At 42.2% G+C, this 12,276-nt stretch overlaps 1 protein-coding gene across 2 annotated transcripts in view; it reads right to left on the bottom strand.

Moving 5' to 3' along the window:
* Positions 1-12,276, bottom strand: part of PARD3B (par-3 family cell polarity regulator beta) — a 1,737,215-nt gene that overhangs the window by 191,928 nt on the left and 1,533,011 nt on the right. For both annotated transcript variants that reach the window (XM_040357288.1, XM_040357287.1), the window contains one exon: positions 9,906-9,982. In XM_040357288.1, coding sequence (XP_040213222.1) covers positions 9,906-9,982 — 77 coding nt within the window. The remainder of the gene's footprint in view (positions 1-9,905; positions 9,983-12,276) is intronic.

The raw sequence follows: 12,276 nt of genomic DNA, 5'->3' as shown, positions 1-12,276 counted from the left end.
TTCCATGGGACATTGTGGAGATGTTTGGTGACCCAGGTGGTAGTGTTGCTTGCCGGTCCTCTAATTGCGGGGTGACAAGTGGCACTGTCTCTACAGAGGTAGATGAAGAGGCCGAGAGGCCCGAGACTGAAGCAGAAGAGGAAGCAGGAGGAGCCAGAGACCTTTCTTGGTTTTTGAGGTGTGTACTCCACTGCAGCTCGTGCCTTGCACTTAGATGCCTGGTCATGCAGGTTGTGCTCAGGTTGAGAACGTTTATGCCTTGCTTCAGCCTCTGATTGCACAGCGTGCAAACCACTCGTGTCTTGTCATCAGCACATTGTGTGAAGAACTGCCATGCTAGGGAACTCCTTGGATCTGGCTTTGGTGTGCTCGATCCCTGGGCAGTAGCAGGCGTACTGTCTAGGGGATGGACGCTCCGCTTTGGTACCCTGCTCCCTCTTCTGCTGTGCTGGTGGCTCTGTGCGACCACCGCCTCTTCCTCCGAACTACATGGGTCACCTGCATGAGGTTGATTCCATGTGGGGTCGAGGACCTCATCGTCCACCACATCATCTTCCACCCAGTCTTCACCACTGCCCTCCTTGTCGGTCTGCACAATTGCAAAAGCAGCAGCAGTTGGCAACTGTGTTTCATCATCATCCGAGACGTGCTGTGATGGTCCCCCCATGAACTCATCATGAAACATAAGTGGTTGGGCATCGGTGCACTCAATCTCTTTCACTTCTGGGCCAGGGCTAGGTGGATGGCCCTGGGAAAACATGCTAACAGACTCATCGAAAAGCAGAAGAGACTGCTGCATGATTTGGGGCTCAGATTGCTTGGCTGATTTGCAAGGGGGTGAGGTGAAAGACTGATGGACATCGGCTGCAGGTGCCAACTCTGATCTTTCAGCACAAGACTGGTTGGGAGACAATGTGAAGGAACTGGAGGCACTGTCAGCAACCCAATCTTCTATAGCCTGTTCTGCTCCTGGCCTCAACATTCGTAGAGCCGGATTAGGCCCGACCAAATACCGCTGCAGGCTCTGTCACCTACCCGCACCTGAGGTGTTTCACTTGTGCGTGTAGCTGGCACAGATCGACCACGTACTCTCCCTGCAACAGGAGCTCCACCAGCAGCACCGCGACCGCGGCCACGTCCCTTATTTGACGCTCTCCTCATTTTTCCAAAAATTTAGGATCTTGCCCTAAATGGGTGTTTTTTGAATAGAACAATAGAAGAACACTAGCTAAAGTGTTTATCTCACACCTACAGATATGCAGGAAACGCACACAAAAAAAAAAATATTTGCCCAAAATATTTTTTTTTTGAATAGCACAATAGAAAACAGTAGGCCAGATTTAGCATGGATGGAGTGTTAGACTGTCTTGCAGGAGGGACGTCCATTCGTATTCGCAACCGACTTACGCAAATGACGTAAACAATTCAAAATTCGACCCGGGAACGACGGCCATACTTAACATAGGATACGCCGCATATAGCAGGGATAACTATCCACGGGAAAAAGCCGAACGCAAAAGCCGGGCGGGCTTTCGTTTCTGAATCGGCGGAACTCCTCATTTGCATATTCGTCGCATACAAAAAACGAAACGCCACCTAGCGGCCAGCCTGGAATTGCAGCCTAAGATCCGACGGTGTAAGTCACTTACACCTGTCGGATCTTAGGGAGATCTATGCGGAACCTGAATCTATGAATCAGGCGCATAGATACGACGGACGGAACTCAGAGATACGACGGCGTATCAGGAGATACGCCGTTGTATCTCTATCTGAATCTGGGCCAGTGTGTTTGCCTAAAAATCAACTTTTTTTTAACAGTAACGCAGACAGAAGTACATTTTATGAGTAGGGAAAGACTAGAACCTCAGTCAGACTCCTTTTCTTGTCTGTTTAACTGTTGCAAATTTCCCATCACTTTTTGTCTGTTAAAAAAGGTATTACTAGAACAGGAAAGGGAAAACTCTCTAACAGAGCCATTCATAGCAGTAATACCCGAGAGTGGCTCTAACCTTTCATCACTCCATTCCAAAGTAGAAAAAAAAGTTTGTCTGGCTATAGATTTAAAGGCTTAGTACAGGAATTTTTTTTCCTTTAAAATAATACTTACCTCCACTGTGCAGTTCGTTTTGCACAGAGTGGCCCGGTCCACATCTTCTGGGGTCCCTCTGCGGCTGTCTCTGGTCCTCCCCGCAAGTACTGACCACAGTCATGCAAAAGAGCTTGCATGGTGGTGAGTAAGCCATAGCCGCTCACTGTATCACTCGGCCCGCCCCTCGGCACGCTGCGTCACTGGATGTGATTGACAGCAGTGCCAGCCAATGGCTGCGCTGCTCTCAATCCATCCGCTCTAGCCAATCAGCGACCAGGCTGAGCGGCGAAGAGGATCTCGGGAGCACACGGGACTTTCGAGGGGTCAGGTAAGTATAACGGGGGCTCGGGGGTTGCAGCATCAGATGTTTTTTCACCTTAATGCATAGATTGCATTAAGATGAAAATTTTTTTTGACTTTACAACTCCTTTAATTTAACTCAAGGAGACCACTTCTATCTTGAAAAAAATATTTCTTAGACCTAAATATTTTTTTAACACCTTTAGCTAATGCCTGTGAACAATTAACAAGTGCTTCCTAATGTGTGTTTGTCTTAAGGTTTTTAAGTGTTGACAATTACCTGTCTTCAGAATTTTAACACCTTCTTACTAATATTTGTAATTGGGCTTTAAAGATGCATATAAAATGTACAACAAGCATTCTACAAGCTTAATTATAATTCTATTGATGCAAAGTAATAAAATCAGCTTAATTATGACACTTATGAGCTTGTCCTAGGTATCCAGCATCTTGATGTGAATGATCAGATCAGTAGGGATGATACAGCTGTGTTTTGACACTGGCATCCATTTACAAAATACAGAATACAGCTATACTGATAGATGAGTTTATAAAGAACATTGACTTGTGCTCCAGAACATGTAAACATGTGCCCAAAGTATGATGAAACACTAGTTTGCTGGGTATGGAAACAAGGAGTGTCGAATTTGTAAGTTGTAAAACATTTCCAAGACATTTAAAAGGTGAGTTGATCCAAAAAGGCAACATCTACCCCACTTGGGGTCTTGAGTGTCAAGGTCTCTCTTTGTTCTTTGAGTTCCTGGCACTCACACCTGCCACAGCCACTTAGAAGGACTCCTACTCACGCTGAAGGAAGTGTAATTTATATTATACTATGGACAACATAACAGGAAGAGTGGGAACACCCAAAACGCCAAGACAGGAAGGAACAAAGCCAGGAGAGGGGATATCTGGCAACCGGAGTCCCCAAGAGATATACGAAGCCAACAAGTGACGCCAATACTAGAAACATCACTTGACCCTGGACCAAAGTTTCTAGGAAGAGTCATCATAATGATCACTAAAATTGTTTGACAATTAAATACATTATTTTAATAACTATCTAAAATCACTATAAAGATATTTTACAGATTTTTTTTTAAATTAGCACTGTTATTTACTAAATAAACATAATTCCAAATCCATATGTCATATGTTTTTTCACAATATTACAAGTGTTCATTTGTTATAAAAATTTGGACTCAGATGTGCATAACAATGTGCGGAGAGTGAATGTGGTAACATGACAAGCATGAAGCATGAACATTTATCCAGTTTGCTGGAGAATTTATGCTTGCACATATACATACTGTATATATAGGTTAGGTTATAAAAAAATATCCAAATCTTGGATGATCCCTAGGAGCACCATAAAATCTATAATAACCAAATGTAAATAACATGGCCCAACAGCAATCCTGCCAAGAGACGGCCGCACACCAAAACTCACGGACTGGGCAAGGAGGGCATTAATCAGAGAGGCAGCACAGCGACCTAAGGGAACCCTGGAGGAGCTGCAGAGTTCCACAGAAGAGACTGGAGTATCTGTACATAGGACGACAATAAGCCGCAGGCTCCATAGAGTTGGGCTTTATGGCAGAGTGGCCAGAAGAAAGCCATTATTTTAAGCAAAAAACAAAATGGCACGTTTTGAGTTTGCGAAAAGGCACGTGGGAGACTCCCAAAATGTATGGGGGAAGGTTCTCTGGTCTGATGAGACTAAAATTGAACTTTTTGGTCATCTAAGAAAACGCTATGTCTGGCGCAAACCCAACATATCACATCACCCAAATAACACCGTGAAACATGGTGGTGGCAGCATCATGCTGTGGGGATGTTTTTCTGCAGTCAGGACTGGGAAACTGATCAGAGTTGAGGGAAAGATGGATGGTGCTAAATACAGGCATATTCTTGAGCAAAACCTGTACCACTCTGTGTGTGATTTGAAGCTAGGATGGATGGTTCACCTTCCAGCAGGACAATGACCCCAAACACACTGCTAAAGCAACACTTGAGTGGTTTAAGGGGAAACATGTTAATGTGTTGGAATGGCCTAGTCAAAGCCCAGACCTCAATCCAATAGAAAATCTATGGTCAGACTTAAAGATTGCTGTTCACGCTGTAAACCATCCAACATGAAGGAGCTGGAGCAGTTTTGCAAGGAGGAATGGGCAAAAATCCCAGTGGTAAGATGTGGCAAGCTCATAGAGACTTATCCAAAGTGACTTGGAGCTGTGATAGCCGCAAAAGGTGGCTCTACTATGTATTGACTTCACAATAAATAAAAAGTCTTCAAAGTTGTGGGCATGTTCTGTAAATTAAATGATGTAAATCCTCAAACAATCCATGTTAATTTCAGATTGTGAGACAACAAAACACTGAAAATGCCAAGGGGGATGAATACTTTTGCAAGGCACTGTATGTGTCTGTGAGACTGTCACATGTAGCACAGCATTTAGGAATATTTTGTGGGTACAAGGACTGTGGATGAAGTGTGCCATAAAACTTCTGTTTTATCCCAGGGTGCCCCAGCTTCTTCCTAATCCTAGTCTTGTTCACATTTTTAGCATGCTGCTTTGATTTTTTTAATTGTATATTAAGGCAGATTACACATAATGAGTATTGTTTACACATGATTTATACTATATAAATATTGATTACAGTGCCTTAAAAAAGTATTGATACCCCTTGAAATTTTTCACATTTTGTAATGTTGCAAGTGCAACCAAAAAACATAAATGTATTTTATTGGGATTTTATGTGATGGATCAAAACAAAGTGGCACATCAGAGGTTTGTTAGAGAACCTTAATGAACATGCAACATCATGAAGGCTAAATAACACACCAGACAGATCAGGAATAAAGTTATGGAGAAGTTTAAAGCAGGGTTAGGTTATAAAAAATAATATCCCAAGCTTTGAACATCTCACAGAGCACTGTTTAATCCATCATCCAAAAATGGAAAGAGTATGGCACGACAAACCTCCCAAAACATGTCTGTCCACCTAAATTGACAGGCCAGACAAGGAGAGCATTATTCAGAGAAGCAGCCAAGAGGCCCATGGTAACTCTGGAGGAGCTGCAGAGATCCACAGCTCAGGTGGGAGAATCTGTCTACAGGACAACTATTAGTCATGCACTCCACAAATATGGCCTTTATAGAAGAGTGGCAAGAAGAAAGCCATTGTTGAAAAAAAACATGAGAAGTGCCATTTGCAGTTTGCAACAAGCTATGTGGGGGATACAGCAAACATGTGGAAGAAGTTGCTCTGATCAAATGAGACCAAAATGTAATATTGGCTCGCACTGCTATCAATCACATCCAATGACGCTGTGCGCCGCGGGGGTGAGGCCGAGTGATACAGTGAGCGGCTATAGCCGCCGGCTGTATCACGGGAGTGTGCCCGCAAGAAATAACCACCATGCGAGAGATCTCGCATGAAGGTGGATAGTTCTTGCAGGGAGGAGTCGAGACAGCTGCTAAGGGATCCCAGAAGGCCAGGTTCGGGGCCACTCTGTGCAAAACAAGCTGCACAGTGGAGGTAAGTATAACATGTTTGTTATTTAAAAAACAAAACAAAAAAAAACAAAGGGATCTTTCCATTGCAGACACTGTAAAGCCTGCTTGTATGTCCCCATGTTCAAGAAGTTTACAAATCTTAGGGGATAGCAGGAGAGCTTAGGGCGGTATGTTTTTCGGCTTTGTAGCAAAGTAAGAAATTAATTGAAATATCCAGAGCTCAGGAGATTTTAAAATGCCACCGCTTGTCTAGTCAAGGTATTACTGATGATTTGTACATGGGCAAAATTTTGCTTGCTTTAGAAACTGCATAATATATTCAACTGTAGATCAGCAAAAATGAAAGACTATGGGTGTGAGCAATTACAAGTCTAATATGACAAACACAGAAGACAGTGGCTGCATTCACTTTGATATCCTATCATCGTTACGCCAGTCATTGCCCATCTTTGAACCTGTGTTACCCCAGGGTCACCTTCAAACCTGTCAATGCTATGTAGTCTATTCATGGCCAACATTTTTTTTTCTGTTCTGCTATCTAAAATGAGTTCTCTTCCCATGTGCACAAAAGTCTAAACTTGAAATTGCCACCTAACCAGGGTTTATGACTTCATCTGGTTGCAAACCTCATTTGTCTCCTACTTGTATTTTCACTATGTATTAATAAGGTTACAGCTTCATGTAGAAAGAACGAGCTATATGAAAAATGTTTAACGGCTGTAGACATACAAAGGTTACTAAAACAGATTTGTCAGCTTTGTATCAAAACAACTAACTATACAGCTGAAACGGGTATACGTGGACTGTTTTACGTTACCTTTCACTGCCTATCTGAATGGACAATAAAGAAGCAGAAGGAACATTTCTTGGTAGTGGACACACTACCCAGAAGAATAATGTAATAATATGTGAAATAAGCAAGATAAAGGTCTTGTTTTTAAGTGGATGAGTTTGTGATTGTTTTGTATTAGTTTACTGTCTTTACACTGAACCCTGCACCAGGTGGTGGTAACACATTGGGAAGTATCCCTTGGAAACAGCCGCTAAACCATAGGTCCTGTGGTTACAATTTGTGTTTAAATTAAAGCGAGGAGCTACAGATGTGAAACTCTACCTTAGATTTGGATTGAATATAACTGATACATCAGAACCATGTGCTGCTCTTCTGTAAGTAAGCCCCAGGGTTAGACTAATAGTACTGTGTAATGCAGTTGAGCCCTACATGGATTATGGTGCTTATTAACCCTTCCTCCACCAGCTTGTCTCCAGTTTATTAAATGAAAAATTGCTGCTAATAATGATAATGTGAAATTGAAGTCCGGAAATATATTTGTGTAATGGCTTTTCAACGTTGCCTTCACAAAAAATTAGGTACTTAGTATTTTTTTATTATTCCATTTTCCAGGATAACTCACGAACAAGGTCAGTTAGTCATTGCTATATGGCCTACTGTGTGAGAAATCTCAAGATACACTGTGGCACATTAGGATTCTCCCATATTCTTGCTTGTTAACTGGGTTAATATGGCTTGAACAGTTTTATATATGCACCAAAGGGAAGCCATTTTCTTCCAGCTTTATTATTAGCAATCTGTTCAGCTACAAAATGGCAAATAATTATAATAAAAAGAACATAATAATAACACAGAAATCCCCAGCCAGAGTAGCCACAAAGACCTTCATAAAAATATTTCATTACATTTTTGACTCGCTGAATATAGATGATGACTATGAAATTGTAAAACACTTAAAATGCTGCACCAAACCATTCAGTTAGGATCATAGCAGTTTCTCTAGTTAACCTTTAAATATTGTATACTGATTCTGCAAACTTTACACTTTGGGTTGCCTTATACATAGGGAACCTGCCCAGGGTCAATTAGTCAAGGAAAGCCCAATGATGGTAAAAAATATACTGTGCTACAAGATATATATATATATATATATATATATATATATATATATATATATATATATATATATATATATACATGAAAACTCCAGGCAGGTAGTACCATGGTTGAGATTTGAACCGGCAACCCTAGTGCTGCTAGGTGGAAGTGCGAACCACTTAGCCACTGTGCACATAAATTAACACACTATATAAGTACCTGTATATATATATATGTGTGTGTGTATATATATATATATATATATATATATATATATATATACACACATATCCAGGGATAGTATGGTTATAAGCCAGTGCAACCGGTCCTTTGCTTTCCCCATGAATTATCTGCCTTTTATTTGTGCCATGTTGCTGATGCACAATATATAAATTCAGATGGTAACAAGCCTAGCCATATTAGCAAGGGGGTATCTTATTCTCTTCAGTTCTACAAAACTTGTGACTGACTAAAATCAGAGGTTCCCATACAGAAGAAGGGCTAGTATCAGCATTGCCATGTATGTATGTATGCTTTCCAATGAATTTGCAGATTGGCAGTAGGCAAAATACTTAGAACGAGACCGAAAATATTTTTCTCCCACTTCTCATAAAAGGTTTGGTGTTTGGTTAGGTCAAATTAGTTTTTGTTGTGTGCATAGCTTTTGTTAAAGCGAGCATGAAAAGAAATATGGGTGGGGAAGGGTGGGGTCAGCAACCTGTAGATCCCAGCCAGGTGACTGGTAGATCCCGGTCTAGGCTTGCTGGCCCGCCACCCCAGAGCAACAGAGTGCAATGCAGAGGAACTACTTGTAAAGTTGGAGTTGTAGTGGGGAGCAAGATTTGCATAACCTGATGCCTCCTCTGTAGTGCCCGCGCCTGTCCCATGCGGAGTGATACCAATTGCACTTTTTCCCGTGGTGCCAGCGGCAGGAAAGAAGAGATCTACAGGTCAGTGTTAAGCAAAACACTAATCTTAATGGTAATAGGCTACTTTTACACTGATATGCTGTGGTTCACCCACACCACGGGTGCAGTGTACCTGCAGCTTCTATTATATCCTGCCGGTTTGGTGCACTTTCAGAAAGTGCAGGATATAATAGAAATCTACGGCTAAGCAAAGCTATCCCAGGAAAGTTGCAGATGCACGCTGCAGGTAAACCGCAGTACATCAGTGTGAAAGCAGCCTTATAGGGGCCTCAGAACAGTAAGGGTTCATTTATATTTGCAGTTTGGGGGTGGTAAAAGTTAAGATGTGTTTTATTATCCCCGCCTCAAACGCATCCACTTTAAAGGGGGTGTAAACCTTCGTGTTTTTTCACCTTAATGCATCCTATGCATTAAGGTGAACAAACATCTTGCAGTGTCCGGCCCCCTAGCCCCCGGCGTTTTACTTACCCGAGCCCAAAATTTCCATGGGTGCGATCCGGTCGTCGCTCCCTCCACAGGTTCTTGACTCTTCATTGGATAGATTTATAGCAGTGCAGCCATTGGCTCCCGCTGCTGTCAATTAAATCCATTGACGCGGGGTGCCAGGGGGCAGCCCTGAGTCCTGCATTCGGCGGCTATGGATGCCGAATGCTGGACATGGGAGTACACCCACAAGGTAACCCCCTTGTCCCTTGTGAGATCGCTTCCCAAAGGGGGTTATTTGAAGCGGGGAGGAGCCGAGAGAGCCACTGTGGGACCCCAGAAGAGGATGTTCAGGGACACCCTATGCAAAACGAGCTGTACAGTGGCGGTAAGTATGACATTTTGTTATTTTATATATTTTTTTAATCAAACCTATAGTATCACTTTAACTGCAGTGGCCAGGGGTGTAAACATGTGACAGCCCCAGCAGGAGTTATACGCCCTGTTGTGGTTGGTGGGTGTAGCACCTGCTAAGCATGACCCATTCACGTGAATGAGGCTACACTGCAAGTGCCCTGAAACCTTGTGCAGTACAGCAAACAAGGGGTTACAGCAGGGAGTATTGTGTTGCTTTAACAGATACCGTTTTTTTTCTATCTTCGCATAGTAAATTTTATGGCTATACAGTGTAGGGGGTTAGCACACAGAATTCTAATTAGAAAAACAAGGTATTTTACATGATATCATTCTACCTGGGTAATGACGCATACTGCCTTTCCATCCCTTCATATGAGAGATTGCGGGTTCCACCAGGACCTCGTGCTGGGACCTGCAAAGAAAAAAGAAGAAGGGATAAACACAAAGAGCTGACTCCACAATTTAATTGCAAGATGTCACCCTGGAACAACATAAATGTAACAGGAAAGAGGTAGCTGGGTCAAATGACTTTTACACCACAAAACAAAACCCGGATGCTTGATCCTTAGAAATGACTTTTGATATTAAGGCTTCTAGGAGTAGAGACATTACTCAGCTCTGTGACGCCATTGCTAGCAGATCGATGCAGCAATTTCAAATTTTTTCTTTGTTGAGCAGTGTGAAATAAAGTGCACACAAAGGTGAAGGCCAAATAGCAAGCAAGAAGGTATTACAAAGACAAGATATCAAACAGCTTAACCATACCAGTCTGCAAGTGGATTAATATCTCACCTGCATTGTCAAAGGACTATATATGTTCTTTGGAAATGCAAATGCAAACACTCAATCAGTCATAGACAATATGAAGGTAACTCAAAGAAGTCAGTTGATAACATTATTTATTCTTCTGACTTTTTAAGTTGATGAAAGGTAAGATACGACTGAAGCCGCGTACACAAGATCAGTCCACCCGATGAGAACGGTCCGATGGTCCGTCGCGCCCACACACCATCGGTTAAAAAAACGATCTTGTCAGAACGCGGTGACATAAAACACAACGGCGTGCTGAAAAAAACGAAGTTCAATGCTTCCAAGCATGCGTCGACTTGATTCTGAGCATGCATGGATTTTTAACCGATGGTTGTGCCTATTAACAATCGTTTTTTTCCCATCTGTTAAATTTAACCACTTAAGGACCGGACCAATATGCTGCTAAATGACCCAAGGGGTTTTTACAATTCGGCACTGCGTCGCTTTAACAGACAATTGCGCGGTCGTGCGACGTGGCTCCCAAACAAAATTGGCGTCCTTTTTTCCCCACAAATAGAGCTTTCTTTTGGTGGTATTTGATCACCTCTGCGGTTTTTATTTTTTGCGCTATAAACAAAAATAGAGCGACAATTTTGAAAAAAATGCAATATTTTTTACTTTTTGCTATAATAAATATCCCCCAAAAACATATATAATTTTTTTTTCCTCAGTTTAGGCCGATACGTATTCTTCTACCTATTTTTGGTAAAAAAATCGCAATAAGCGTTTATCGATTGGTTTGCGCAAAATGTATAGCGTTTACAAAATAGGGTATAGTTTTATTATTTATTTTATTTTTTACTACTAATGGCGGCGATCAGTGATTTTTTTCGTGACTGCGACATTATGGCGGACACTTCGGACAATTTTGACACATTTTTGGGACCATTGTCATTTTCACAGCAAAAAATGCATTTAAATTGCATTGTTTATTGTGAAAATGACAGTTGCAGTTTGGGAGTTAACCACAGGGGGCGCTGTAGGAGTTAGTGTTCACCTAGTGTGTGTTTACAACTGTAGGGGGGGTGTGGCTGTAGGACTGACGTCATCGATCGAGTCTCCCTTATAAAAAGGATCACTCGATCGATGCAGCCGCCACAGTGAAGCACGGGGAAGGTGTGTTTACATACGGCTCTCCCCGTTCTTCAGCTCCGGGGAGCGATCGCAAAGGAGCGGCTATAAACGAATAGCTGCGCCGTCGTCCCGGATCACTCCCCGCGGGAACCCGACCGCCACATGTAGCAGGGGGGGTCCCGATCGGACCCCCGACCCGCGGAAAGACAGGGACATACAGGTACGCCAATGTGCCTGTACGTGCCATTCTGCCGACGTATATCTACATGCGGCGGTCGGGAAGTGGTTAAAGCAAGTTGGCTTTTTTTTAACCGATGGTTAAATAACCTATGGGGCGCACACACGATCGGTTTTGACCGATGAAAACAGTCTATCAGACCGTTGTCCTCTGTTTAACCTATCGTGTGTACGAGGCCTGACTGCTAACATGACAAATTGTTTTGGACAATAAAATAATAAATATAACTGCATTTTTTACTTCTCACAGCAAGTATGGGGAATGCATTGTCAATTTAGTTTAAATATCAATAAATCATATATTTAATTTCCCCCTTGTCTATCTACATTCATAATGATGAGACATTTTGAACTGCAAATGGCTAGATCTCAGGAAGTGGATGTTTAGCAAACAAATTATAATTTGTAACAAACATCATCCACTGAAAGATGCAGTAACAGTGTCACAAGGATTTCCATAATGCATATTAACTATCCCAGTAGAAAATGATTGGCAGCACTTTTCATGCTTGCACCAAACAAAGGGTCACGTATTGGAAGAACTGATCTAAAGTGGCTTAAAATACCAAGACAACAGTCAGGTAT

The sequence above is a fragment of the Rana temporaria genome, chromosome 6 (assembly GCF_905171775.1).
Source record: "Rana temporaria chromosome 6, aRanTem1.1, whole genome shotgun sequence".
In the NCBI taxonomy this organism is placed as follows: domain Eukaryota; kingdom Metazoa; phylum Chordata; class Amphibia; order Anura; family Ranidae; genus Rana; species Rana temporaria.
The sequence above is the reverse complement of the archived record's forward strand: the minus strand, read 5'-3'. Positions and strand labels throughout refer to the sequence as shown.